The following is a 27839-nucleotide window of genomic DNA, read 5'->3' as shown; positions in this document are numbered from 1 at the left end:
CTCAGAGATGGCGAAACTACTGTGAATGGGACTTTCGCTACTCCCTTATACCAGAGAATGTTAATAAATATTAATGTAAATAATTAACATTCTCTGCTTATACCATGATTTGGACTACGCCGGCAAACCTAAAAATTCAACTGAAGCCATCTATAAGTGAAATCCGCAATTACTTAGTTGCCAACCCAAAAATATTTACGTTCTCTGATAAAACAACCCTCTCTGCGGGGAAAAACATTTCTCGATGTAAAAGCGGAACAAAGTATGCAGAATTTTCCAATCTAAAATTAAAAAATGCCCTAAAAACTTTGATATGTTTATAAGCATATAAGAAATTAAAAAATACGCAATAAAAATAATTGGCGGTGGTTTTATAATAATTTATATTTATAATTTAAAAAAATAAATATTATTAAAATAATATGTTAAACCAACCCTATATGAAGTATTTTCAAATGCATCTCTGCGTTCCAGTTGCAGTAATCAGCCAGCCTGTCAGCATCGTAAAGCCTTAATCAGCCCTATACCATGCTGTCAGTGTTGAGAAAAATATGCAATAAATTGGATGGTATTTCTTTTACCAAATAATTGCGATTTTAGGATTAAAGTGATTGGTAAATAAATTGTTTAATAAAATAACTTGTGAAGTGATATATACATTTTGTTGTTGTCGCAATGAACATAATGTTATGAGTAGAATAAAGGGCGATAATAACCACTTATATACAAGGGTGGAGAGATTCACAGCACACAGTTCTGTTGCTTGCACCCCCCTCTACATATTTGCGCATTTAATTGTTTCTCTTTTTTTGTATCGTTATAGAACATTTTTCGTGGTAATCGGAAGATTTGAGTAATACGAGAACTGCTGCATAGCCGACATAGGGACTCCCACAACGTAAGTGCGAAATATATTTTTTCACTGCACTTTGGAAATTATTGCAACAAGCAAAAGCTGCATACGCCACCAAGTTACACGGAAGTTAAGAGGAGCAGATTAAATATGAAATCATCGGTGAGAGGTTTACTTTTGTGCTGCCTTTTGGCAGGAGTATTCTCATCGGTTTACTGTCAAGGTATGTCACAATAATTTATGTGATATAATACATGTTCTTACACACATATGTTCATGTCTTGAGTTTCAATTAAAGTAATGAGTTTGATATAGCAATCAGTAAATATATGTATGTATGTACCTAGGAACAGAGAACAAAGGAAAAATTAAACCACTAAAAATACACAAAAAAAAATGTATTGGTTTGCAATAAAATATGCTTGTTTTGAAACTGTATTAATATTTAGTTTACATACATCCGCCAGTCGAACTTTTGATGACTCACTTCAGATAAGGCATATCATTTTTTCGAATAGGAAGTAGTGGTTTAGCACGATTTGAATATAACAAAATTTAAGTATATTTTTGATATCGGTTTTTGCAGAGTTCGAAATATATTGAAGTACATACATATAAATATTTTGTTATTATTTTGCGATTTCAATACTTTAAAAATTAATTAAATTTCTATTAATTAATTTGATTTTTTTATTATCTTATTTAATAATTATTTCAATTATTATTTATATTTTTTTATTATTTATGGGTTATTAATTAACTATATATTAATATCTTTACTATTTTACAGAATCTAGCAATGCTACGCTTTCGACAAATAAAGCCAACGAAACAACTCCAATTACAACTATGGATGGCACAGAAAAAACAACCACAACGGAGACAATCACTACAATTACAGCAACTCCAGATCAAAACATAACCACTTCAATTAAACCCGCACCTGATACGAACACAACTGTAACACCAATACCAATCACTACCACTCCCGCTAGTAATTCCACAACTGTAACACCAATACCAATCACTACCACTCCCGCTAGTAATTCCACAACTGTAACACCAATACCAATCACTACCACTCCCGCTAGTAATTCCACAACTGTAACACCAACTCCGGCACCTACCACAACAACTCCACCACCGACCACATCAACTCCACCACCTACCACATCAACTCCACCACCTACAACACCTCCCACCAACTCAACCACCAGCAGCACCACTACTACAACAACAACAACACCGGCTCCGCCAACTCCCCGCCCACCATGCAATCACTTTGACTTTCCATCCTTCATCGGTGGCATTGTTTTGACTTTGGGTATTTTAGCGATCAGTTTGGTCGCTTATAAATTCTACAAGGCACGTAATGAACGTAACTATCATACCCTTTGAGCCGCCACCGCTTTCACATCGGCATTTAATGCAGCAGCTAATACAGCGCCACCGAATTCGTCCATAGATGTGGAACGTGTACGCTTCGTACAGCCCTCGTTCCCGTTGCGCTCACCACCACCAACGCAACAAACATCGACGGATTCATCTGGTGCACCACCAACATCTTCACCATCCGTTAGACAACGGCTGCTGCAAACATAATTAATAAATAAAAAAATAAAAAAGTTGTAAACAAAAGTGGAAAGATTAAACTAAAGTAAGCTACGAATACGCAAAAATCGCGATTTCTATCCCTTCATATTACATTTCTATATATATGCAATAACAAACAATAATTGATAACGTTTTTCTGCACTACATACTCGTATATGAATAACACAACGACAAAAATATGTACACATGTTGTAAGGCGATAATGTAATACAAATGAACAAAGATTCTAATACTTTTACCGTTAACAACAAAACGTTGTAATTTGTATATTAAAATAGTGCTGCTCTAAACTAATGCTTATTTGCTCGTATTAACTGAAAAAATTGTAATTTAAACTACACAGATTTGCGGTGCATTATTTGAAATGATATATGGTATACATAAATATATATAAAGTCTATCTCTTTTTAAATAAATAATCATTATGTATTTGAGACTGTTTGATAAGTATGGCGTTCTATAGAACACAAATAGGGCGCTATCGGGAAGCGAAGACTTGTACAAATTTTTCACTCGTTCACTCGTCGGTTCTAAGTATGCGGTAAATAAAATTATCATTCTAGCAGCATATTCGTAAAGATTTTTAATGCGTGTATACACAAACATTTATTAAATATTATATACACACATAAGTCGTGTAAACATTGCACTTGCTGCTAAGTGTGCTCGTGCTTTCCTTGCAACCGTGCGGAGCAGCAGAAAGTTTTTGCAAACATCAGTAAATGCATACAAATGTATGTATGTTTATCGCGATTGAAGGATTTTTTAAATTTACATCAAATATCGTATTGGCGGTGTATTGTTTATAATGATAAGAAAAAAAATAAAAATAATAATTATGACTTACTCGTACGCAAAGTGTGAAACGATTTGTTTAATTAAAATTAAATAAAAAAATAAATTTAGAAAATAGATGTTCATTCGGAAATACATACATATGTAATCTCTTAATTGCATTTTATTCTAAATAATATCGGAGCATATAAATGTTAAACAAACAAATTAATATTTGCAAGTACATACAGACATATGTATATATACAAAAAAATGTGTAATATAATGGATGTAATTATTTTGGAACTTCTTGCTTAAAAGATGTAATTCAACAACTATTTACCGTATATTAGTATTTTCTTTTATTCGTATTTGGTTTACGCTATGATTTGAATAAATCTTTCAATATAATACTAAATTGCTTTTATATTTAAAGAATCACAAACTTGTAGATTAGCTTCTGAAAGTTAAAAGTTAAAGAGGTTGAAAATCGCAAGCGCTAAACTATATTAAAAACAAGAAAAAACGTTAACATCGGTCGCACCGAAACTACATATAATACTATTCACAAATAAAAAAGTTTCCATACAAGAACTTGATTTTAATCATTCAGTTTGCTTGGCAGCTGTATGGTATAGCGGTCCGAAATTTCAAGAAGATATCTGCTAAAAAAAAAAAAAACTTTCATACACGAACTTTATTCCGATCGTTCTGTTTGTATGGCAACTATATGTGCAAGATTTCGGATCGGTGTCTCAAAAACTTAGGGTCTTATCATTTATATATGTGTATGTTTTATAGGGTCTCCGATTTTCCTTCTGTGTGTTACAAACTTCGTGGCATACTTAAAATACCTTGTTCAGGGTACAATTAATGTCCATTGAAACTGCTCATTTGTCGGAACAGCCGATATCGGACAACTATAGCATATAGCTGCGCCTAAATAATAAAAAATAAAATTGTTGAACTCAGATCACTAAATCTTATAGCTGTCATACAAATAGAACGATCGGAATCAAGTTCTTGTAAGGAACCTTTGTTTTTGTGAAGGGTATTATAGCTGCGGTTCAACCGATGTTAACGATTTTTCTTGTTTTTATTATTCTTCGCTTTACCCCCGCTCTTTTTCGCTTAATGTGTATCGAAACGTACAATGAGCTCTGTTCCACCTAATGATTGTTTCTTTTTCATAGCTGCTCGCGCCTCCATTGTTGAGGGTAACGTGATCGTCGCTATACTGGAAGCGATCAGTTTGCCTTTGCGTGGTTTTATATGTACATCGACAGCACTTGGGAATAATCTACGTACTTCTCCCGCTGAGGCGCTTTGTGGTAGGTTTGTTATAACAATGAAGGATGTGAATGATTCTTCGAACGCAATGCTTATTTGCTAGCCTTTTTCTTTTCCAACGTATTCACTTTACGTTGTACTAATTCTTGCACAAATTCATCGCAGTTGTAACGTTTATCTAGTCCCCGCTTGGATGACAAGTTATAGTTTGGTTGTCGTCGAGGTCATCTAACGGGAGGCCCAAGAAAGAAGCTGTTTCGACCATAGGGAAAAGGGCGTTAGATGCGTTGGGTTTGTTGGTCATGCAAAGAGGTGGTTAATATCATGCGTAGACTCATTGCACGCAGGACATATGTTTGGAATATCGGGGTCTATTCTGGATAAGTAGGAGTTTAACCTGCTCCAATATCCAGAACGAAATTGCGCGAGGGTCACTCTGGTTTCGCGAGCCAACTCGAGCTTTACGTCTGCTATGGGTGGTGGTTTGACTCCTAGTACCTCATTCACTGAGAGGGAGTCGATGAAGGTGTTCATGGCTCCACTGTGATTAGCGGTTAGTGCTTGTCTAAGGTTCGTTGCGTCCGAAGTCCGGTCGGCGTAATGTCTGATTTCGTCGACGTAATCAAGGAAGGACCTCTTGATGTTCCTAGGAGGCGGTTCCTCGAAAACACTCCAGCAAAAACTGCTTGAAGAGGAGCTCATTATGTTCCTTAACCGGAAGCATAAGGCCCTCACTGTGCAGGTGTTCTATTGGGACATTAAGAGGCATCCCGTGATAGTCCGGAGTGCATTGTTTTGACAATCCTGAAGCTTCTTCGTCTGCGTTGCACTACATCCAATATTGGTGATGCATAGTTTAAGTCCAGCCGGCCGATTATTGCCTTGTATGTTGCTAACAACGTTTCTTTGTCTTTTCCCCAAGAGCTGCCGGCAAGCGACTTGAGGATTTTGTTGTGGCTCTGAACTTTGGCAGTTATCGCGGTCGTATGAGGAGTGAAGGAACACAGACTGTCTAATGTAACGCCTAAAATTTTAGGGTTGTTGACTGTCGGAGTTTTCGTGCCATCGACTGAAATGTTCAGATCCGTTCAGATCCAGTCTGTACTCCTGCGTCCAGTTTGTGAAAATGGTCGCTGTGGATTTAGTAGGGGGAGATTGTCAGACTCCTTGCAGAGAAGAAGCGAGAAAGGTCGGAGATAGCTGTATACTTTCGAGTACATGCCATCGATTCCATTGCCCGACGTCAATATCGTGCAGTCATCAGCGTACGAGGTCACGGAAATTCCCGCTGGTGGTTGGGGGAGTTTCGAAATGTAGAAGTTAAACAGTAGTGGGGAGAGAACATCACCCCTGTTTAATTCTCCTAAGTTTGGAGTTTTGATCTCAAAACTGTACAAATGAATGCCGACCGCTCAGGTAGTTCATAGTCCACCGCATAAGCCCTGGATCCATTCATCGGTCTCCGCGCGTGGTATTTATACAACTACTTTTGGGCCACCTATTTTTGTTGCTGTTTTTGTAGCTTTTAAGGTGGTATCGCAATCTTCACGTGAACCGAAATCAAACAAGCAAAAAGGTGCATGCTTTTAGATTAGATTATTAGCTAGCTTTTGTAGTGACTTATGGGCTTTCACTATTAATCGAGATAAAGGTTTGGCCACTTTCTGGAACTCATCATAATCTTCGGGCAATTTATGTGTGAATATTCTATCCAATTATTTGCCCTGATGTTCAGCATATTTTTTGTGATATCTTCTGCAACGTCTTTCCCGTTAGTTTCTTGAGGGATTCATCATCCATCTAATCGTCTTAATCACCTTCATTATATTCGGTATCGCTAGCATCTAAATCTGGTTCCTCTTGCCCTCGTCATCTGTTTGCATCTCTCTCTCGGATTCTTCACTTTCGGACTTAAAAATTAAAGAAAAACAATAGGTGTTAATGCAGGAGTATTTTGTTTACCGTCGCCCGTATGAAGAAATTGTCGAAAATTTATCGAAACATTGCAATGACTGGTAGCTTATTATCGATATCGTAGAGTTATAATTTAAAGTTATAAATTGTATTATTTAGTAAGCAAATGCTCCTAAGTGGTTTTTTATTTTCTGTACTCAATCTAAAGTACTTTTTTATTTATTTCTTGTATTATATATGGATCAAAGGATGAAATTTATCAAAAGAAGACAACGAAAAAGTAGTAATTAAAAAAATGCAACTCTGATTGTTTTGACAGCATAACGTCATCCTTGGCATAACTTGCAATTAGTCAACATATTTTTCACAGTAAAAATTATTTTTCGCGAATCGAATAAGAAATAAAACATTTAGTATACTGAAAATGGCTATATTAGAAAATATAAAGGAATTGTTTACCTCAGAGACAGCTCGTAATAAAAATTCAGCCTTAATTTCTGGGTTTCTGGTATGTGTACTTCGATTATAAAAAGTCCATATATTTGCTTTGTTTACAAAAGCAATCACATATATACATATCTATGCATAAATATATGTGTAATTTATTTATTTATATTTTTTTTTAGTTTTTTTCTGGCTGGTGGGTTCTGATCGATGCTATGTCAGTAGACAGCCACAAACAAATAACCACCGGACATGTTTTCATAGGAGTTTTCGGTACAATCAGCTTCTTTATGGTAAACACCGTAAAGAACTCGCATGTAAGTGTGTAATACATGTAATCCCTCATAAATTACTTTTATATTTGTTGTTTTATATACCATTTAAAAGATTTCGGAGGAAAACACATCCGAGTCCGGAGCACGTCTTGCAAAAATTTATCTGCTTATTGGTTTCGTTATGGGATTTGCTTCGATAATAGCGGCAATCTGGGTTATGATTGATGACTTTATCAATAACAGTAAGTTTTTAGTTACACGAAAACATACATAGTTCTAAAGATTTTATACGAAAGATATTTTGGGTAGCCAAAATAACAACAATGTCAATGAACTTTGTCATATGACAACTTATTGATTATTTCTTATTCCTTAATTGCTAGATAAAAAGGACAATTGGCCAGGTGTAGCTCTTCTAATGCAGAATGTATTTATTCTTATTGGGAGCCTAGTATACAAATTTGGCCGAAATGAGGAAGACTGGAACGAGTAAATGAGGAAGAGCATCTACAGGCTAATCACTAAATATATAAGTGGGTCATAATATTCATATTTAAGTTAAAGGCATAGTTTACACACTTACATTTTTGCTTATTAAACGAATTTGTTTCTCAAAAGCTACGTCTGTTTATAACATATTCCACGTTATTCTATGAATGTATGTGTATGCAGAAATAAAGCTTCAGTTTCATTTAAGGAAAAAATAACAATTTGGTACTTAAATTGATATTTCCCAAAAATAGGCCGATATATGCCTCAAAAATATTAAATTTCACATTAATATCAACTTCATGAACGAAATGAATTCCCAAAATTGGTTTCCCCTTATGCATATATATCCGGTCTAAGGCTTTTACTTCATCATGTTATGTTAATTTAGAAGTAATATCCATTAACTTTCAATAAAACCATCAAATATTGTAATTACAAATACAATTATATTTAATTATATACTTTCATTCCATCCTTTGTAGACTCAGAATTTGAAGACTTCTTTTTGTTATTTTTTTTCGCTTTACCACCGCTCTTTTTCGCTTGATGTGTATCGAAACGTACAATGAGCTCTGTTCCACCTAATGATTGTTTCTTTTTCATAGCTGCTCGCGCCTCCATTGTTGAGGGTAACGTGATCGTCGCTATACTGGAAGCGATCAGTTTGCCTTTGCGTGGTTTTATATGTACATCGACAGCACTTGGGAATAATCTACGTACTTCTCCCGCTGAGGCGCTTTGTGGTAAGTTTGTTATAACAATGGAGGATGTGAAATTCTTCGAACGCAATGCTAATTTGCTAGCACGTCTCAAACGCGCTTTAGCCTTTTTCTTTTCCAACGTATTCACTTTACGTTGTACTAATTCTTGCACAAATTCATCGCTCTCGGTGCGTGGTATTGAGACAACTACTTTTGTGCCGCCCGTTTTTGTTGCTGTTTTTATAGCTTTCAAGGCGGTATCGCGATCTTCACGTGAATCGAAATCAACCAAGCAAAAACGTGCATGCTTTTGTCGTGGCTTATGTGCTTTCACTATTAATGGAGATAAAGCTTTGGCCACTTTCTGGAACTCATCATCATCTTCGGGCAGTTTATATGGGAATCTTATATACAATTGTTTGCCCTGACGTTCAGCATATTTTTTTGTGATATCTTCTGCAACCTTTTCCTCAAGCGATAGTTTCTTGGGGGATTCATTATCCATCTCATCGTCTTCATCAGATTCGGTATCGCTAGCATCTAAATCTGGTTCCTCCTGCTCCTCGTCATCTGTTTGCATCTCTCTCTCGGAATCTTCACTTTCAGAAGAAGACATTATTTAAATTTAATATGCTTAAATTATAAGAAAAACAATAGATGTTAATGCACGTGTTATTATTTTGTTTAATGTCTGCTGTTGAAATAATTTTTGGAAATTTATCGAAACATTGCAATGACTGATACTTTTTTATCGATATGTTTAGGATGATAATTGTCAAAATTTTACATTAAAAAATGGATTTAGTAAGCAATGTTTCTTTTATGCTGAATCTAAATTATTCATTTAAGAAATGCATCACCCGAAATTTTAAAATATTTTCAATAAAAGTCTTATTTTAGAGATCATATCATTGATTTCGAGTTTATTAAATAATTTTGTATTGCATACTTTAAGACATTTTACTGTAAAATGTAAAAATTAATGGGATATTTTTTTAACTATTTCCATTACAACCCGACGTATTTTTGTTCATATATGTAGATATTCTAAAGCGGACCATACTCTTCCATTAAGACTCGCAGTTTATCCAATCTTTAGTCACTTGAATGGTTTTTCGGATTAACTACAAAAATATGTGAACATTTAGATCTGCTAATCAACTACAAAAATATTATTAATACTTCTTATTTAAATAATAAAAATGCAGAAGATGGGAATACTTTCATCTGTCAGAATTTAAATTTTTCTATTGCTTGGCGCGTTGCCTTAAATTTATTTTTTGCGAATTTCACCGAAAACTACTATATTAAACTATATACGGAAATTTTCACCTAAGAGACAGCTTGTAAACAAAATCAAGCTTAATTTCTGGGTTTCTGGTATGTGTACTCCGATTATAGATAACTCCATACATTTGCTTTGTTTACAAAAGCAATCACATAGTGGTAGACAAAATAACAATAAAGTTAATGAACTTTGTCACTTGATAACTTATTGATTCCTTCTTATTCCTTAATGACTAGATAAAAAGGACAATTGGTAGCTCTTCTAATGCAGAATGTATTTATTCTTATTGGCAGTCTAGTATTCGAATTCGGTCAAAATTAGGAAGACTGAAACGAGTAAATGAGGGATAGCATCTATAGACTAATCACTTAACTATATAAGTGGGTCATATTATCCATATTTAAGTTAAAGGCATAGTTTACACACTTACATCTTTCTTTATTAAATATTTCTAAACTAGACTAACGAATTTGTATCTCAAAAGCTACGTCTCTTTATAACATATGCAGAAACGAAGCTTTAGTTTCATTTAAGGAAAAAAATAACGATTTGGTACATAAATTGAAATCATCTGAATGTTATGAGTAGTAAGATTAAAAGCATTAATATTCCCCAAAAATAGGCCGATATATTTCTCTAATCTTGTAGAAATATTAAATTTTTCGTTAATATCATCTACATAAACGAAATGCATTCACATAATTCGTTTTTCTAATACCGGAAATATCCGAAATATGCATATGCATTTCCGGTCTAAGACTTTCATTTCATCATATTAAGTCAATTTAGAAGTTGTATCCAAAAAAATCATAATTTTTATTAACAACTCTCACATATACATTTTAAAAAGATATAGTACAGTTACAAGTACAGATAATAGGTGTGTTTGTTATACAATATAATATCGAATAACGTTTAGTGCATAAATTACGTATTTTAGAATGTATTTCGTAATATATCCCAAATAATAAGTTATTATTATTAGATATTTTTCTATACACGAAAAGTTGACATTTCTCCGAAATTACTATGATTTGCTGCGGGATATTCTACATCAAACAAACCTAATATCAGTACAGATACGATCACAAGTAAGAGTAGTATTATTTTTAGATTCAAAATTTTTGATCGTAAGCATCTATAGGACAATTATTTTCATTCTGTAAGCACCACTCTGGTTGCATTGATTCCGCGCCTATACCCAATTCTGACAAACGTTGCCGATGATAGAGCAAACGAGCTTCAGCCGAACGCCACGACTGCTTTGGATTCGACCACAAACGTTCCGCCAAAGCGCTAGCTCGTGGCCAGAAACGTGAATCCAAAGTATGCTCGTCAATTTGTTCCGACCAAATAACTGCCTCTCCGCCCAAAACTTGAGACTTGTATTCACCAGCAATGTTGTCCAAATCGTTGTCATACACCTTCTGCCAGCCAATATAAGGTGAACACCAATTGTTGCCGCCTTGCACCCATCCAGGACCACCACAATCGAAATAGAGCGCATCATAATTTGATATTATAACACGATAACCACGTTTTAGGATATCTTTAATTTTGCTGTCATCTCCTGTAGTCCATATTTGTATGTTATAGCGTTCCTTATTCAAGTAATCATCGATGTACGGTACATCAGTGAGACGGCTAGTCCACAGTGTGATGGACGGTTGTTGCGAGTGTGTAATGGTATCGACGCGGTTTAGTGCCTCGGTTTGAAAATATGCCCACAAACGCATAAAATCAGATTCTTTTAAGCCCCAACCCTTCTGGAGCATCCAGTCTTGTATGCGCTTGGTGCTATTCCAACAATCAACAGACACTTCATCGCCACCCATATGAAATACATCGGGATCGAAGAGTTCGAACATTTCACGATAAATATCCTCTAAAATTGTATATAAATCTTCAACGGTGGGATCTAATTGACCACACGGTGGCTCCACACAATAATTTTTCCATGGCTGCGCATTGAAACAAGCAATCGTATCCTTATGTTGCCAGCCCTCACCGACATGCGCCGGTGCATCGAATTCCGGCATCACACGTATGCCACGCACACGCCCATATTCCACAATATCTGCAATATCTTCATGACTATAAACCTTACGCGGTGAATAGGCGCCTAATTTATACAGTTCCGGTTGTGATTTAACTTCCAGTGGAAAGCTGTGCGAGTCAGTAATATGCCAGTGGAATGTGTTCAATTTCACCACGGCCATAGCATCTGCCATAAAAGTATTTAATTAAAACAAGAAAAAACATTAACTTCGGTACATTCGAAGCTATAATACACTTTGCAGCTGCGTGTCTATAAAATATCCTTATCTTGATTTTGATCTGTCAATTTGTATAGTTTGCTATAGTGGTCCAGTTTCAATAAGTTGTTCAAAAATTGTTGCGTTGCTTGGAAAATAATCTCTGCCAAATCGTCTAGTCAAATAAAAGAGTTTTCCATACAAGGACTTTCATTTTGATCGCTAAGTTTATGTGGCAGCTATATAGTATAGTGGTCTGATCCGAACCGGATACCGAATCGAAGATATCTCGTCAAATAAAAAAGTGTTCCATACAAGAACTTGATTCCGACCATTCAATTTGTCTAACAATTATATACTATAGTGGTCCGATATCGGTTGTTCAGACAAATAAGCTGCTTTTTGGGGAGAAAAGGACAAGTTCAAAACTTTGAGATCAATATCTCAAAAACTAAGGGACTAGTTTACGTATATACAGACAGACGGACCTCTGTCCAGGGTTTATCATTAGTCATAACACTTACCTAGCGTATGTTTTATTGACTTCACGCTGAAAAAATTACGCGATGTATCTAAAAGCAAACCGCGCCACTTGAATGCTGGTTTATCGTCAATATCAGCACGAGCCAATATTTGTAACTCACGTCGAATATCGTCGTAAATGAGTACTTGAGATAAAGTCTCAAGACCGTGTCGTGCGCCGAAATAATTGCCGGCTATAATTGTAGCCGTGGCCGCACTATTATTGCTTGAGCTAATTTGTAGCGTATAACTTTCGTCGGTGTCTAAAGTTAACTTGGGCACAACATCATCTAAGGTCGATTGCAATTCCACTGTCACTGTTAATGGACGGCCACCTTTTCTCAACACATTCTTATTCGGCACGCCTGCGTAGAGCATTTGAATAAAACGTTCTTTGCTGGCAGCCCAGAGATGAGCTTGTTTGCTCAAAGTCGGCAAATTAAATTGTATATTGTCGGGATCAATTGTTAACATGTAATTATCAAAATTAACAAGTCCATTTGGACGTGGCCAAATGGTACCGGGTACTCCATCGCCACAGAACAGGCGACACACCGGTAGACTTATGGCCTTTTGGAAGTTCTGAGCATCTAGTTCAATTTTGACACATCTACTCTGCTGACACTCGTAACCGTATATAAGACTGAAATTAATTAGTAAATTTTATTGCCACGGTACAGTAAGTCACAGTAAGTTTTAGCAAAAGTCAAAAAAGATCCTTTATGTATGCGGTAAACAGGAGAATACTTACTCATCGCTGGCCGAACAGGAGCGTTGCACAATCAAGGCAAGTACCACCAATAATGGTGCTAGCACCTCCATATTCGATTTGTTCGCTTGGTTAATGACTGTAGTTACAAAGTTTTCGACCAGGTCTCGGCGACGTTTACGCGTGAAATGACTGCAAATGTGTGAGCCAATTTAAATATGGCATTGCTTGTGGCACTTATAATAATAGACAAAACACAGAAAACGAACAAACAACGTAATAAAGATAACTAAAATATTCACCCACACTTGGACAGTGCAATGTGACTGAAGTGGAAACACAACTAAAGCGATAACAATACACTATAGCTTGTTTGGCTGGTTTTTGGCTAATTGCCTCTGCAATACAATCACATTCAGGGATATTCGATTTTTAATATTTTTGTTTTCCTTCTGTGTTAATACTGTGTAGCGCAGGCGCTTATCGGTTTTAAGAATTATACTTTCTTGACATAATTTTTATTACCGACTGATTTAGACAGCAAAATGTGCGTATGTACGCATGTAAATGTTTTATAGCCTTCATGAACTATGCACGACCGTCAACTGTTATTAGTCAAATAAAATACAATAAAAGCAAGAAAGTTTATGAGTAAGAAAATATTATGAAAGCAGCGAGTTAAAATTCAAAACAACTTAATAGTGGATTAACTAATTTTTTAGAAAGTAACTTGAGTAGTGGAAAGCGGAATAATTGAGCCGTTGCCCTATATATTTTTTAACGTTTTTAGTGGGCTGAAGCTTGTATACACAACCGGTTTTGTTTTACCATTTGCTCTATAACGGCTTAAATGCTAATTAGCATAACACCAACAATATCAAAGTAATAAGAACAAACATCACATGCATATTAAAAGTATATTCATATAAATTCACAACATTACACAAACATTAATTGCGAAATTCTTGTTTCACGTCGGATTAACGCCTTTTTGTGTTAATGTATTGTCTTCGTAAGTTTCCAAAACGTCAGCCAAATGTTCATTATCTCTTGGTTTCTTAAATTGCCGTTTCTTGCTCGCAGCCTTCTTACGTTTCGGTACCGGTTTCTTTGGTCCATGATCTTGCATTGAACGTATACCTGCGCGAAAAATATTACTTACACATTAGAAATGTTTATACAGCGGATTTTTTCAGTAAAGTCACCTTGTTTTTCCAGATACTCATCAATTTTCGCGTCATCCATGGCGTCTACGGTTGCTGAACGCCACAGCTTTTGGAACTCTTCATCCACCTGCGGCAATCAAAGCAACATCGTCTTAAATTTAACAAAAAAAAAAAAAAACACATTAGTTCAAACAAACTTACCATAAAATTCGCTGTTCGATCATTGTAGAATAATATTTTTTTTTTATCAATTGGTCGTACTATGAATATTATTTCCGAAGCACGATTTTTTAGTACTTTTTCGCAGTGCGGTAATGACTCTTGCACATCGTCTAACAGTATGCCGCCCAAACCTTTCAGGTCATGTTGTTTAAGAAGTCTTAACAGACTTTTGCCATCTTTAATTTTATAAACTGGTTTAAAACTAAAACGTAGACCATCTGGCGTTGCTTCAATTTTGGGATTATTTATGAGCGCTTCGGAGGCTAACCACTAAAATCACATTAAATAGTAATATAATTAACTGTCTTTGTTTCCTTATGCAAGTACATACATTTTTAACAGATTGCCCAATATCTAATTGATTTGTTTCATCCAATATTTCATCTATGTTCAAAGGATGGTCGTCCCCATCCTGGTGTCGAGTACGCATATGTTTTACAATCTTAGCTAGAACACCAAATCGATATTGCGAACTTCCGGACATTGTTTTGTATCTGAAAATATTTCCATGTTTATATGAAAACTGTATATATATTGAGGAACTTACGTGCTTGAATCCAGTTTAGGCGCACTGGGTGGACGCATTTTTTTCTTGGCATCATCTTTGGGTTGGCTGGGTGGTGGGGCTTCGGCCTTTGGCTTCTTCTCCACACTATTTGCGAAAATAAAGTTGGTAATATTGCAAATGCTAGTTTAATAAGGAGCTTACGTGGGAGTGGCCATGGCCCTTTTTTTGAACGCCTCGCGTTCTCTCAACAGAGCTGGATCCATAATTGTATTTTATTTGTTCTTTCTTTTGCAATAAATTAATTAATATTCTTTAAAGAGCAAAGAATTCTTTATTCCCACAATAATATAAAGTATAGCATAACAGCTGTTTTCTTCTTCTCTTTGCTTTATTTGTTTTGATTCACAAAAAAATAATTTGAACATTTCTTCTTCTTCTTCTTCTTCTACTTCAAAGTCATCATTCACAATAGTACACAATGGGCAAGTTCAAAAGTGTGGTTTTCAGGCTAAAATGATATTATAAACGCTTATTGCAGTTTTTATATTAAATTCACATATAAAAAGAATTTATTTTGAATTATATTTCGACGCTTTATATATGAGATCTGCACTCGGGCAGATTAGCAGAAACCTTGTGTAATCTCATAACTTTTGGGATTAGGTAGTTGACTGCCATATGTTATCCCAACACGTATGGGAATTAACAGCCATTCTACATTCAACGCAAGGAAAGACCTTTTAGTAGATCCACCCTGGCGTATACGGTTTAAGGGTCCACTAAAGTGCAAAATGGGCAGCGCCCGCTACCAAGAGTTACGGTTGATAGTGGGTATCTATTAATTATTTAATAAATGTTTAGATATTATGGTGCCAAGGAGATTATGTCTGAAAGGTACTTCTGACAGACTGATTGAGTCCTTGGAATAGGAATGATTTCGCATTGGATCTGGTAACAACTATGTCACCTAGTACTGACGTTCACTCTAGTGAGAGAATTAATTATGAAAATACACTGCACGGTAATACACTCTTCAGTTATCGCAACACTTTATTTAAGTCATATGAATCAAATAGGCTAAGTAAAGCTACTGGGTTAATGGTCGTAATATGTTCACTCATCGGATTAATGTGCCTGATAGCCTGACACCTTCTTCTTGCGATTGCAGGGCAAACAAGCAGTAAGTAATTTGATATGTGGTATGTACTTACAGTTTGGTGCGTGGTACCGCTATCCCAGCCCCAATTCCATATGCTGTTTTCAAACAGTCTGAACCTCTTTCCAAATATTTCCTTTTGATAATGTCATCAATAGGAAAGATTGTCATCGATTCATTCTTCCACCAACACTGTGATTGTGAGCGCTCAGTACTTTGTTCTATCCAAGTCCTGATGACGTCAAAGCTAAGATAGATTTCTTTGCTGTCATTTCAACAACGATATGGATCGGAGTAAAGTCCAGAATCACCTCTAGCACAGGGCTGTCGAGAAGTTGATACCAACGGTTTGTATATTTGTAGCATTTGTCAAGAGACGCGCATATCCCCTATTGAAAATCAACCTCATGCAAAAGCCCATGACCATCATTTCACTTTGTATTTTGAAGGTCAAAAGCTGGGAATAATATATTAATTAAACAAACAGCCAAACACATTCCGCTTCAAATGACAGCAGAAGGGTTTGGCAGAGGAAATGTAATCTCGTCCCAACAGATGAAGACTCTAAGTGATGAAACGCCACTGGCTCTTCTCCCAAGGGAAAGCATTACCAAAGTTGTAAGCTTCACTAAGAAGTTTAAAGTTACCCTTGGGATGGAATGATTCCACGTTGAACCTACTGCTAAAGGAAAATACTATCAAGTGGTACACCGACGGCTCGAAAACGTCGGAGGGGATTGATGCAGCAGTCGCAGGACCACGCAGCAAACTCTCCATCCACATGGGAAGTTTTCCACGCATTTTCCAAGCGGAAGTCTTTGCTAAAAGTCGGTGTACAAAGATAAACCTTCAACGCAACTATCACAATGAAAAAATTGCCATACTCAGCGATAGTCAGTGTATAGTGTATAGTGTATAGAACGGCTGAACAGCCTATCAAACCACAACCAAGTACAGCTTTTTTGGGTGCCTGGTCATATGGGTACAGCCGGGAATGAACTGGCTGGCATCGCGGTTGGTTTACATACCATAAAGGAACTTCCGCCTACTTATCAAGAAGCATCTATACAACATGGGCCTAGCCTCTTGTGCAAACTGCCAGCTCTGCGACATAGAGCCGGAAACCCCAGAACACCTGCTAATAGAGTGCACAGCAGTCTGCATACGCAGAATTAAGGCCCTTGGATCCATGTTTCCGAATAGGAATCACATCGACTCATTAGCACCTAGCAGTATTTTGGAATTCATTAATGTGCTTGAGCTAAGTGAGTCGTTGTGACTTAGGGGAGGTCCCAATAGAACCTAGGTCGCGGTGCATACCTCATTTCCTTTCTATTCTATTCTATATCTGAATACAGCAGAATCATGTACGCCATTAAATACCGCAATTTCACACTATTAAGTATAAATAATTAAGAATATTCACTCACTTTTACTGACTTTTACTCTCGAATACTTCAATTTAAGATTGCAATATTTTAAAGTGTGTGAATCGATACTGAAATTTTTGTTAATATACCTCTTTATAGTATACTTACAACTATTTAGTTTTCAAAATCAACTCTGCTTACTCAGCAGCTCTTTACTATATAAATTTTAAACGATAAATAAATTCAGTCGTGAACACATTCCAACCTTTGCCTTTACAAACACCTTACAATTGCACCCCTCGTCTACTAGCCGCCATTATTTACATAATAAATGCCTAAATTTCTTTATTAGGCGCTAAGTTGCTTGGCGCCTCGTAAGCAAATTGATGCTTTCAACACAATTTAATTGGAAATATGTCTAGTAAACTGGAATAATTGATGAGATAATCGTAAGCTATTACACAATGTGTTATTGTACTGATAAATATTATATAAGTGACATGTGGAATTTACTCATCCCAAAAGAAGTTTTACTTCTAAGGAAAGGTGAAAATTCATTTCAAAAAGAGGAGATTCAAAATCTCTTGTGAAGTCAAAATTTTTAGAAATATTTATACGCTGTAAGTTTGTAACACCAAAAAGGAAACTTCGGAGACCCTATACTTATATATAAATGATCACGTTGAAGAGCGGAGTCGATTTAGCCATGCCCGTTTGTCTATCTGTTAGTCTGTATACACACGAAACTAGTCCCTTAGGTTTTTGGATATTGATCTAGGCTGCATGAAAGCGCTAATATCAGAACCTCTATAGCATATAGCTTTGTATAGCAGCTGTTTGATCAAACTCAAGTCCTTATATGGTAAACATTTTTATATGATAAATCATCTTCACAAAATTTGGTTCAGATTATTTTCCAAGGTAACACTACAATCCCCGAACGTATTGTTTAGATCGCATCACTATAGCATATATGTAGAGCCATACAAACTTGCTGATCAAAATCAAGATAAACCCCTTTTGTACCCGTTTATACTATACTAAAAAGCACTTGTGAAGATGTTATAGTGGGTGGAATTTTATACGTTTGGTTTTCAATGGGTCAATACTTTTTTCGGTTTGGCTGATTTATTTGATTTATAGTTTTTCAAAGTATTCATTTACATTTAATAACGCTGAAAATGATTCTAAAAGCGGGGTTATGTTAATTTCTGAAAAGGGTATTACATTTTGTTTTTGATAATACTCACATATAGTAGTTATCTAAATAGAAAATGGGGCACAAAATGCAGTCCAATCCTGACACTATATAAATTTGTGCAAGCATTCAGTCTCAAACACTTTCGTCAACTTGCTTAAAAATTGAAAGCGTCCAATAATGCGTAAACTGGAAGCACTGTCCTCGCGCATATTTCCGTCCGATCCATCTAAAGGTAAAATCGGTTCAATACAATACAATGTATGGTTGGCACAGTTATTTGGGGTGCCTGTGGTGGGCTTAAAGACAGAGTCACCACGCTTGAGGATTGCGCTCGGTGTATATGGAGTGCTGATTACGCTGGTGGTGACATTCATTTACACGGCCTTTGAAATTTACGATATGATTTTGTGCTGGCCCAATTTGGATAGTTTAACGCAAAATATTTGCCTGTCCCTGACACATGTCGCTGGCGTATTGAAGGTAAAGATCGAAGAAATTTAGCATTAACTCATTTATATGTAAATTTCTATACAGGTTATTAATATTATTTATCGCCTGGATGAAGTCGCTAATGTGGTAAGAAGAATTGAGTACTCAGCGAAAACTTATGTGGTTTCAAAAAGTCAGGTTAATGAAAAATTTGGAAACGGTATTTAAAAAGTTGATTTTACATAATTAAATTACTTTACAGTTAGTCGCTTTTTATCGTGGTGAATTTGAGAATAAAATACCGTTAACCATTTATGCCGCACTGGTGGGTTTTACTGGCGTGCTTGGCCTAATATATTTGCTCTACAGTAAGTTTTGGTCAGGAAAAATTCAATTTCGTAAAATTTTACAATAATTTCACAAATAGATCCTATTGGTGTTGCGGGTCAAATATTCCCCTACCGCGTGAAATTGCCCGATTGGATGCCGTTCGGCACACAACTGGCCTATATGGGTATCAGTGTGTTGGTATTTGCATTACAAATCGTCGCCATCGACTATCTCAATGTTACCATGATCAATCAGATACGTTTTCAATTGAAAATACTAAATTTGACTTTTGAGGAGCTCAATTTGGATTGTGTAAATAAGGGGGAACAAAGAGAGTTCAACAAGCGCTTACAAACCATAATTGAACATCACTGTCTGCTCCGCGAGTAGGTCACTGAATTTATGTTTTTTAGATTGTAATTTAACATTATTTAATCTTACTTTCTAACCGCAAAGTTTACGCAATGATGTGGAGGATATCTTTCGCCTACCAGTGCTCTTACAGTTTTTCACCTCACTCATTATATTCGCCATGACGGGCTTTCAGGCGATTGTCAAAGCGGAGAACTCAAATGACGCTGCGCTCATTTACTGTTATTGTGGCTGCATCTTTTGCGAGTTATTCGTTTATTGTTGGTTCGGCAATGAGGTGTCGGAGCAGGTAAGTGTGTAATAATGTAATAAATATTAATATTGATATTTTTTGGAAAAATATTTTTAAGGTTTTTTAATTTTTTACAGAGCAAAACTTTGACCGCCAGCGGTTACGCCTCGCATTGGTATGAGTTCGATCAGCGTTTCAAGAAATCACTTATAATATTTATGTGTAATTCGCAAACACCGTTTGTTTTTACGGCTGGTGGTTTCATGTCTCTATCGCTTCCCAGTTTCACTGGTATTTTGAGTAAATCTTATACTGTTATTGCGCTCTTGCGGCAAGTGTACTCACGCTGAAATTCATGGACTTTCATGAAAAGCTTTTGCGAAAAGCTTTCACGAAAAGTTTTAAACAAAATGTATACATATGTATGGTTAACTTTATAATGCAGTCTACATTTATCATCACTTACGGATCTTACGATATATAGCTGTTGTTTTATTATATTTACTTTCTGTTTCACTTATTGGATTAAAAAAAAAATGTTAGTAACATTTAGAATAATAGAAGAGCTTGGGACAAGATTTAATTTAGATAGTGTTTAACTGATAAGTGCTAACTTTCTTTCAAAAATCCTCACTTAGCTATCATTTACCAACTATAATACGCGCCCGACTATGTAATCAATAAGTCGAAGCTATCAAACTTAACTAAATCGAATTGCAGCTCTTAAACTACACCGTATATGTGATCTTGAAAAAGAGACTTTACGTAAGACGGAAGCGGTCGTCTACTTCCTAAATAGAACATCTTGAGGCAAGTGTTCGGAAATCGTTAACAATTTGGGTGGTATATGCAAAAGTTATGACCTAAAGAAAGACAGAAGATTGTAAAATGAATCATTTAAATCATTTTATAATTGTACATTAATTTTGCTTAAGCCTTTGAGAGATATTCCGTCTCTGTATAGGTTAAGCATATTTCGGCAGAATTCCAGCAAGTTTTGTAGTATAATTCGCTAAGATCGAAAATTATCTTTATCATTGTCTCACGCAAACATTTGGTCTCCAAAACCAAAGAGAAATATTAGATATATATTATTGCGAATCTAATTAGCCTATTGTAAGACTCTGAGTTTTATCGACATTTTTCGAGTTACAGCATTGTATGCCATCCCATGTCGCCATGATACTTCAACTAACTCATTGCAAAGTATTATATAATATGAATGAAATAAAAAGCCCTTCGACTAGGTTTGTTTTACGGCAATAAATAGATTTTCATTTATTTATAGTCATAGTTGACATGGCAAGTGCGAAAACTAACATGCCTAAAAGCATACAGTAGTAATTCGATAAAGTGAACAGTTTGATTCGAGAGTCTTCTAGCAGAGTCTCACATTTTCAAGTTCAGTCCTGAAAAAGTTGATAAAAAATAAATTTTTTGGGGGAAAATGCTTCTGATACTAAAAGATAGCTTGATAAGTGTTATCTGGGTTCAAACAAAGTTGATAATAAAGTTACCTAAGGTAATGGTTAGACATATCGTTCAAAAATATTTCGATCGTCGAAAAATTTGCTTAGTTCAAAGAAAAATAAAATGGTTGCAAAAAAAAATTATCCTAAATCCTCGGTAAGTAGATAGATAGTATTTTTGCAAATAGAGAATTTTGGAGCTAAAGATGTTGACTATCTATCTATATGTTGAATCAAAATGATAGGTGCATAATAGCATAGATTTTCCCTGTGGCCATTCTCGTAACTCTAGATTTCGATCAGAAATTGTGATTATGCTATGAGTGTTGAAAGAACGAAGAGAAAAAAGATTTGCGCTATTTCATAAATACGTGTGACAACAATAACAAACAAACAGTTTGTTAATCAAAGCCAATCTGTACAATATAATTACACTCGTGTATAAGAAAACTACGTCAAAATGGCTTCGTTTAAAGTAATTAATTCATTAACGGGTCATTCGAGACGTTTTGACCAACACATGTTATTAATTGATTAAGTTTACGCTAACAAAAACCTTTGACTCTTTAACGTTGTGACGCCTTAAGTCGATACCCATATAATTAGTGTGCAAACTTAATGAAAACAAAATAATTTCTATAAATATAAACATACTTTAAGGCGCACAACCATTTCGGTGTGTGTTTCGAAAGCGCAAAGTAAAATGGCTGAATTTCTAGAACAACTTAAACAAGTGTATTTCCGTGTATTCCCCTCTGAGGCGGGCAAAGGGCAAATCGGTTCAATTGAATTCAATATTTGGCTATCACAAATGTCGGGCGTACCGTTATCGCCATGGTTTGTGCCGCTACGCCGATCACAGCTTGTGAATGTATTATTGCTGATCTACGGTAGTGTTTTCACTTTCACAAATTTTTGCTACATACTTTTCGAATTTTATGATTTGTATATTTGTTGGCCGGATTTCTATGCGTTCACACAAAACTTCTGTCTGACAATGTCGCATTTCGCTGGCGCTTTGAAGGTGCCTACGATATATATATTTACATATTTTCATTATTGTAAAGTCATGCATTTTTGCAGATTTATAACGTATTATTCCACTTGAGAACACTGCAGACAGCAATTTTGAAGCTGAAGCACGCTACGAAGTCATACATTAAAACGGATACGCAAGTAAGAATGCAACGCTAGTCTAAACTTTCCATGTGTTTACAGATTCAGCACTTTATTCAGCTATAAATTTCTTAAGTTAAATAAGCGCTGAGAGCCATAAGGCCTGAGAAACTGGTATGGAATTACAACCTAAGTTCTAAGTGTTATTGCATTTAAATTAAAATACTTAAAATAATAATGTTTATAAATGTATTTAAGTATTTTATAAATAATCTCTTTACAATAGCACAAGATATTTATCCGCGCTGAAATGGAAAATAAGCTCTTTCTTGTCATTTACGCCACCGTGGTTGGCTTCACCGGTTTTGTGGCGATGGTTTCAGTTTTCATAAGTAAGAAAATAATAATATCTAAACAGTGTTGCCAACACTGTTTTTCTCAATAGCTTCATATCATGCATGGAAGATCTATATATAGTAGAAGAACTATATCAGGTATACTGAAATGCAAACAATGTTCGATCCAGAAAATATGTTTAACCACAGAAATCGACTTGTTATCGTCATCTCCGATTAAAAGTGAAAAGCAAACGACTATTTCACGAGCTGTCGCATGGAGTTTTACCTACTTCTTTATAAAATATACCCCAACCACTTTACCACCTGCGCAAATATTCTAAAATTACTTGCCCTTCATTCCACTCTACATTCATTGTGTTTTTGAAATCAGTTGGCAACACTAATATAGGTATACAATGCATGCTTGCAATTCAAATCATATATTCTTCGTTATTTTTCAGATCCCGACTTGGCTGGTCAAATATTTCCATATCGTGTTACAATGCCCGCTTGGTTGCCGTTCTTCATGCAGGTGTTCTATATAGGTGTCACTGATTTCATGTTCGCCGTGCAAATTGTCACAGTTGATTACTTAAATATAAGCATGATGAATTTACTACGATGCCATTTGAATATCATTAAATCCACTTTTGATGAACTCATTTTGGACGAATATCACGTGAGAAGCGATATGAAGCGTATACGTGATCCTAATGCACGAATGGCTGACATTGTGGAGCATCATTGTATATTAAAGTCGTGAGTATAATGAGAGAAACGAAAAGCCATTTTGAGAATGACATGTCTCTTCTGACGTCACATTAGCGGATGTTCGCAAGAGTTCAGCCTTATTTTGAGTTAGCTATCTCTCTGTTGGTTGTTGCGCACTGTAAATATAATATATGAACCATTTTCTTTTCTTCTTCTCACTTCTTTTGCCCATATTTGCTTTTAGTGTGCGTGATGACATTCATATTTCGCCTGTCCATATTGCTGCAATTCTTCACTTCTTTAGTTATATCTGCGGTGACGGGCTTTCAAGCGACTATAAACTCCAGTAATTCCAACAGTGAGATGATTATTTATTTCTATTGCTTTTGCATTTTTACACAGCTTTTCGGCTATTGTTGGTTCGGCAATGAGGTTAATGAACAGGTCTGTAAAATTTTGAAGTGCCTGTTTCGAGTAATTTTATATATGATTATTATTTTCTATCTTTTATTTGCTCTTTTTAGAATAAAACTCTCGCTGCTCATGGTTATGGCTCGTCTTGGTATCGCTTCGATCAACGATTTCGAAAGTCGCTCGCCATTTTTTTGCTCAACGCCCAACAACCGTTTAATTTTACTGGCGGTGGATTTGTCGACTTGTCGTTGCCAAGTTTTACGAACGTAATGAGTAAGGCCTACAGCTTCATCGCTGTACTGCGTCAAATATATGAACGTTAAGAACGTTAAAGGGAATTCCCTTAAATTTGTGCTATTTACAATTACTCTGACCAGTAAACTTGCTTGTATCCACTGAAAGGGTATTCCTCTAAATTTGTGATATGAATATAATTCGCAAAATTAAATCTGATAAATAATATTTAAGCCGTTCGTTTTTAAAACATTTTAATAGGCAGTAGTTTCGAAATATTATTATATATACATTATAAATCATTCAATCATATATACGTGAATATTAATTTTTACTTTGTGCTCGTAGTAACATTGGACGGGTTATATGGTAACACTAAAGAACCCTACTTTTGAAAATAAAATATCAATCAACATATTTATTGAGTTACGATTTGATTGGGTCTTAATGCTGGCTTTTATAAAAGTAACCTAAGCTTAATCCATATTTCTTACTCATACTTGTACAGAGAGCAACCTTAACCCAGTTTCATAAGATTGAGAATGAGTCCGTTATACTCTTACTCTGAATTTATGGACCAGACTGGCTCAGCAAGCGCTCGTAAACAACCCAAACTTGTGCGGCCTCGATGTCCTTCTGACCCAGTATGAAGCGTAAGCGGTCCTTTGAACTAATTGCTTTCACAAGGATTATCTCTGAAATTGTAGCATTTCTGATTGGACTTATATAACATGTTTAATTGTCATGAGGCTAAATTTCTTTAAACTTTGTGAATTGGTTGGGATTAATATTAGCCGTCGTCTGGTAATCTACATCAAGGATTTTCGGGCATCACAATAAGTTCACAAATGTCTGAGTAGGTCCCCTTGTTACTTTTAACATTACTTAACTTAACCTACTAATATCTACAAATATTATATTTAAAAGTTCTGGACCATGCGAAACTTCACAAATTTTATCTAGACTTGTATCATACATAGGGGCAACAATCGCTTCGCAATCCCACTTAGGATATAGTTGTAAAAGAATATATGTTTTGAGAAAATTATCTCGAAAACGACATAACCAGAAGAACTGTAAAAATTTTTAAGCTCAGTTAAAATGGGAATTGAATAGTTTAAATCTTGAAAAAATTAATTATTTATAAACCTGTGTGATTGGGTTCCTAAATATGAAAAGTGCTTTCGGTAGTACAATTGGAAGAGTCAATCGCCATACCAATTGAAACATTTTACATTATAATTACCTTCCGTTGAGGTAATTTCAAAATCAGGATTCCGTTAGAGCTTTCATAAGTCCCAACCAACTAACTACGTAGCCGAAGCGAACTGTTTTTGATGCGCATGTGTAGCTGTGAGACTGCATTGCATAGTGAGAAAAGTAGTATTTATAAAAATTTACGCAGTAAAATCAATGGCGTCCTCTAAGCAATATATAAAAATATTTCTGAAAACTTCCAATTACTATAACAATTCGAAGTACCGATTGACGTGCATGAGTTCGGCAAATCTCATGCAGCAACACAGGTTCTTAATCTTTAACGCCCCAGGTGATATATGGTAAGCTAATCAAATTAGATGGGTGCAGTTTTCATTTAAAAAACATATTTGCCAGTGTAAATATTAGTAGCACTCACAGTCTTGATCATTATCTAAACAAGTAAGCTGGTATTCGTCACCGTTGCTGTGTGGGAAGAAGAGACTGAGAGTCAACTTGAATTTCGAAGATGAAACTTGTTCTGCTTGGCAAGCATACTTATTATACAAATATAGTATGCCGAAATACATACATATATGCGTATGGGTATCATAGCATTGAAATCGAATGTGAAAATGTACAAAAATACAATCAAACAGAAATACGCGGGTGGTTTGAAAAAACAGTGACCTTTGGTTTATTTCTGAACACACACTTACTTGATGATCTATATACTGTAGGGTTTCATTGCCTCGGCAGATGCTTTTATTGCATTATAGACCAATAGGACCGTTCACTTTTCTACACCAGAAATTGTCGGTGAGAGCTCAAGTCGGAGGGTACGAGGGACTAATTTATGCAAATCTACCACTGTGATTGTATGAGAATACAAATGAATCATACGAGTCATTCGTTAAAGCATCTACAAGTACATGATGCATATGGTGTTTCTAATCAGTGAAAGTAGTGCATCGAAGAAAGTAGTTTCGAGAAAAACGCGTTTAACGCTGTAAGTTAAAACTAAACCGGTCCAGTTGCCACGACACTAAAACGGCTATAACTCCGGAAATAATCAGAATTTTGAAAAATCCTTTTATGGAGATATTTCTAAGTATCTAAACTATCGAATTATGAAAAAATCGATTTTTTCTAATTTCTAGACTAGAATACCCTCTTAACTGTTTTTAGTAAAGCACTATTAAATATTTAACTAGGGACATAAACGGTTGATACGGCCGGGTCCTATTTTCCAATTTTTACACTGTGTGGTGTAAATCTGATCGCTTAAACCCACAATGCATACAATCAACAGTGAAGCATGGAGGCGATTCTCTCATGGTTTTTGGTTGTTTTTCAAAATTCAGTGTAGGTAGTTCAAATCGATGGGAGAGTGACGGGTGCTACACATGTGAACATTCTTAGCGAAAATTTGACAATAAGTGCGTAAAGAATGGATACGGGTTCCAACAAGATGATTTTATTGAAAAACTGAACTGGCCAGCTCAATCGCCGGGTTTAAATCTATTTAAGCATTTTGGGTCAATTTGAGACTCGAAAATACCAAAAAGCAGCCGCACAAACTTGCAGTCATTTTTCCTAGAGATGAAGCGGTAATGGGACAATATTTCGGCGGAAATATTAGAAAATTGTTTCGAAGCATGCCAAAACGCTTACGAGGAGTAATTCAGAGCAAAGTTGGGAACACTACAAGTAATTATAAAAATTTACTTTCAATCAAAATTTTTTTGAATTTTTTGCAATTTTATACTTTTATTTGACGACCTATGTTTTAGAGTCCTTATTTTGAAGTTAAAAAAAATACTTTTGTTTCGATTTTGGAAAAAGATATGTTCACATATAATTTGTTATTTAAACACCCATGGAAATATAATAAAATTGTGTGATATTTTATCTATTTATTTTATTAAATCTGCACTGAAAAAACTATTATGAAATGTAAACTTTCATTTAATGCGTAGTGTATATAACTTATAATAAATATACGAGCAGAGTCAACTTAACAATGTCGATATGTCTGTATATGTATAAGCGAACGGAATCCGAAATTTTACAAAATTGATCAAATTGATAATGGTTTTTTGTTTTTTTTTTTAATTTTTGTGTACATTAAAATTTTGGAGGCGTATGACGTGAATTTCGCACATATTGTCAGAATGTGTGTGTGTGTGCTTTTCCTTTAAATGGTTTTTTGTTTTTACCTACATACATACTTGCATTGAATA

At 35.4% G+C, this 27839-nt stretch overlaps 7 protein-coding genes and 1 pseudogene across 8 annotated transcripts; 4 read left to right on the top strand and 4 right to left on the bottom strand.

The window, feature by feature from the left end:
- Nucleotides 1–459: 459 nt before the first annotated feature.
- Nucleotides 460–3037, top strand: vsg (visgun). Its single transcript, XM_070111742.1, has 3 exons — nucleotides 460–614; nucleotides 824–1076; nucleotides 1644–3037. Exons 2-3 carry the CDS (start codon nucleotides 1004–1006, stop codon nucleotides 2249–2251), a joined length of 681 nt encoding a protein of 226 aa, XP_069967843.1. The 5' UTR covers nucleotides 460–614; nucleotides 824–1003; the 3' UTR covers nucleotides 2252–3037.
- A 1445-nt stretch (nucleotides 3038–4482) lies between these two features.
- Nucleotides 4483–6489, bottom strand: LOC138857839 (uncharacterized; annotated as a pseudogene).
- A 280-nt stretch (nucleotides 6490–6769) lies between these two features.
- LOC106616604 (transmembrane protein 50A) lies at nucleotides 6770–7874 on the top strand. The gene is made up of 4 exons (XM_014233325.3): nucleotides 6770–6953; nucleotides 7072–7206; nucleotides 7277–7406; nucleotides 7548–7874. Exons 1-4 carry the CDS (start codon nucleotides 6870–6872, stop codon nucleotides 7655–7657), a joined length of 459 nt encoding a protein of 152 aa, XP_014088800.1. The 5' UTR covers nucleotides 6770–6869; the 3' UTR covers nucleotides 7658–7874.
- Nucleotides 7875–8082: 208 nt separating this feature from the next.
- Nucleotides 8083–9086, bottom strand: LOC106616602 (uncharacterized). Its single transcript, XM_014233323.3, has one exon. It carries the CDS (start codon nucleotides 8971–8973, stop codon nucleotides 8107–8109), a length of 867 nt encoding a protein of 288 aa, XP_014088798.2. The 5' UTR covers nucleotides 8974–9086; the 3' UTR covers nucleotides 8083–8106.
- Nucleotides 9087–10437: 1351 nt separating this feature from the next.
- Nucleotides 10438–13733, bottom strand: Hexo1 (Hexosaminidase 1). 2 transcript variants are annotated; one of them, XM_070111740.1, is made up of 4 exons: nucleotides 13657–13733; nucleotides 13174–13323; nucleotides 12425–13065; nucleotides 10438–11869 (listed from the first exon to the last, which is right to left on the bottom strand). In XM_070111740.1, the coding sequence occupies exons 2-4, from the start codon at nucleotides 13242–13244 to the stop codon at nucleotides 10761–10763; spliced, it is 1821 nt and encodes a 606-aa protein (XP_069967841.1). In that variant the 5' UTR covers nucleotides 13245–13323; nucleotides 13657–13733; the 3' UTR covers nucleotides 10438–10760. The 2 variants fall into 2 exon arrangements, with proteins under 2 accessions (XP_069967841.1, XP_014088796.2); XM_014233321.3 differs by lacking the exon at nucleotides 13657–13733 and adding an exon at nucleotides 13438–13617.
- A 301-nt stretch (nucleotides 13734–14034) lies between these two features.
- On the bottom strand, nucleotides 14035–15418 carry TfIIEbeta (transcription factor IIEbeta). The gene is made up of 6 exons (XM_014233308.3): nucleotides 15229–15418; nucleotides 15067–15171; nucleotides 14851–15013; nucleotides 14499–14789; nucleotides 14337–14424; nucleotides 14035–14271 (listed from the first exon to the last, which is right to left on the bottom strand). The coding sequence occupies exons 1-6, from the start codon at nucleotides 15288–15290 to the stop codon at nucleotides 14102–14104; spliced, it is 879 nt and encodes a 292-aa protein (XP_014088783.1). The 5' UTR covers nucleotides 15291–15418; the 3' UTR covers nucleotides 14035–14101.
- A 3295-nt stretch (nucleotides 15419–18713) lies between these two features.
- LOC106616600 (odorant receptor 94a) lies at nucleotides 18714–20578 on the top strand. Its single transcript, XM_014233320.3, has 6 exons — nucleotides 18714–19234; nucleotides 19289–19381; nucleotides 19446–19551; nucleotides 19611–19899; nucleotides 19970–20174; nucleotides 20255–20578. Exons 1-6 carry the CDS (start codon nucleotides 18932–18934, stop codon nucleotides 20465–20467), a joined length of 1209 nt encoding a protein of 402 aa, XP_014088795.3. The 5' UTR covers nucleotides 18714–18931; the 3' UTR covers nucleotides 20468–20578.
- Nucleotides 20579–22289: 1711 nt separating this feature from the next.
- On the top strand, nucleotides 22290–24774 carry LOC118680175 (odorant receptor 85c-like). Its single transcript, XM_070111972.1, has 5 exons — nucleotides 22290–22610; nucleotides 23450–23799; nucleotides 23866–23897; nucleotides 23996–24195; nucleotides 24276–24774. The coding sequence occupies exons 1-5, from the start codon at nucleotides 22290–22292 to the stop codon at nucleotides 24486–24488; spliced, it is 1116 nt and encodes a 371-aa protein (XP_069968073.1). The 3' UTR covers nucleotides 24489–24774.
- The last annotated feature ends 3065 nt before the right edge of the window (nucleotides 24775–27839 follow it).

This window comes from Bactrocera oleae, chromosome 6, assembly GCF_042242935.1.
Source record: "Bactrocera oleae isolate idBacOlea1 chromosome 6, idBacOlea1, whole genome shotgun sequence".
Taxonomy (NCBI): Eukaryota; Metazoa; Arthropoda; class Insecta; order Diptera; family Tephritidae; genus Bactrocera; species Bactrocera oleae.
Note: the sequence above shows the minus strand (reverse complement) of the source record. Positions and strands in the feature narration are given on the sequence as shown.

Coding starts and splice junctions, on each gene's coding strand:
- vsg (XM_070111742.1), top strand. CDS start 1,004: ATGAAATCATCGGTGAGAGGTTTACTTTTGTGCTGCCTTTTGGCAGGA. Junction 1,077..1,643: donor CTCATCGGTTTACTGTCAAG/GTATGTCACAAT, acceptor ACTATTTTACAG/AATCTAGCAATGCTACGCTT.
- LOC106616604 (XM_014233325.3), top strand. CDS start 6,870: ATGGCTATATTAGAAAATATAAAGGAATTGTTTACCTCAGAGACAGCT. Junction 6,954..7,071: donor CCTTAATTTCTGGGTTTCTG/GTATGTGTACTT, acceptor ATTTTTTTTTAG/TTTTTTTCTGGCTGGTGGGT. Junction 7,207..7,276: donor ACACCGTAAAGAACTCGCAT/GTAAGTGTGTAA, acceptor ACCATTTAAAAG/ATTTCGGAGGAAAACACATC.
- LOC106616602 (XM_014233323.3), bottom strand. CDS start 8,973: ATGTCTTCTTCTGAAAGTGAAGATTCCGAGAGAGAGATGCAAACAGAT.
- Hexo1 (XM_070111740.1), bottom strand. CDS start 13,244: ATGGAGGTGCTAGCACCATTATTGGTGGTACTTGCCTTGATTGTGCAA. Junction 13,066..13,173: donor TCCTGTTCGGCCAGCGATGA/GTAAGTATTCTC, acceptor AATTAATTTCAG/TCTTATATACGGTTACGAGT. Junction 11,870..12,424: donor GTCAATAAAACATACGCTAG/GTAAGTGTTATG, acceptor CTTTTATGGCAG/ATGCTATGGCCGTGGTGAAA.
- TfIIEbeta (XM_014233308.3), bottom strand. CDS start 15,290: ATGGATCCAGCTCTGTTGAGAGAACGCGAGGCGTTCAAAAAAAGGGCC. Junction 15,014..15,066: donor CCTAAACTGGATTCAAGCAC/GTAAGTTCCTCA, acceptor AAATATTTTCAG/ATACAAAACAATGTCCGGAA. Junction 14,790..14,850: donor TTGGGCAATCTGTTAAAAAT/GTATGTACTTGC, acceptor ATGTGATTTTAG/TGGTTAGCCTCCGAAGCGCT.
- LOC106616600 (XM_014233320.3), top strand. CDS start 18,932: ATGCGTAAACTGGAAGCACTGTCCTCGCGCATATTTCCGTCCGATCCA. Junction 19,235..19,288: donor ATGTCGCTGGCGTATTGAAG/GTAAAGATCGAA, acceptor ATTTCTATACAG/GTTATTAATATTATTTATCG. Junction 19,552..19,610: donor CCTAATATATTTGCTCTACA/GTAAGTTTTGGT, acceptor TTTCACAAATAG/ATCCTATTGGTGTTGCGGGT.
- LOC118680175 (XM_070111972.1), top strand. CDS start 22,290: ATGGCTGAATTTCTAGAACAACTTAAACAAGTGTATTTCCGTGTATTC. Junction 22,611..23,449: donor ATTTCGCTGGCGCTTTGAAG/GTGCCTACGATA, acceptor ACACTAATATAG/GTATACAATGCATGCTTGCA. Junction 23,898..23,995: donor AGAGTTCAGCCTTATTTTGA/GTTAGCTATCTC, acceptor ATTTGCTTTTAG/TGTGCGTGATGACATTCATA.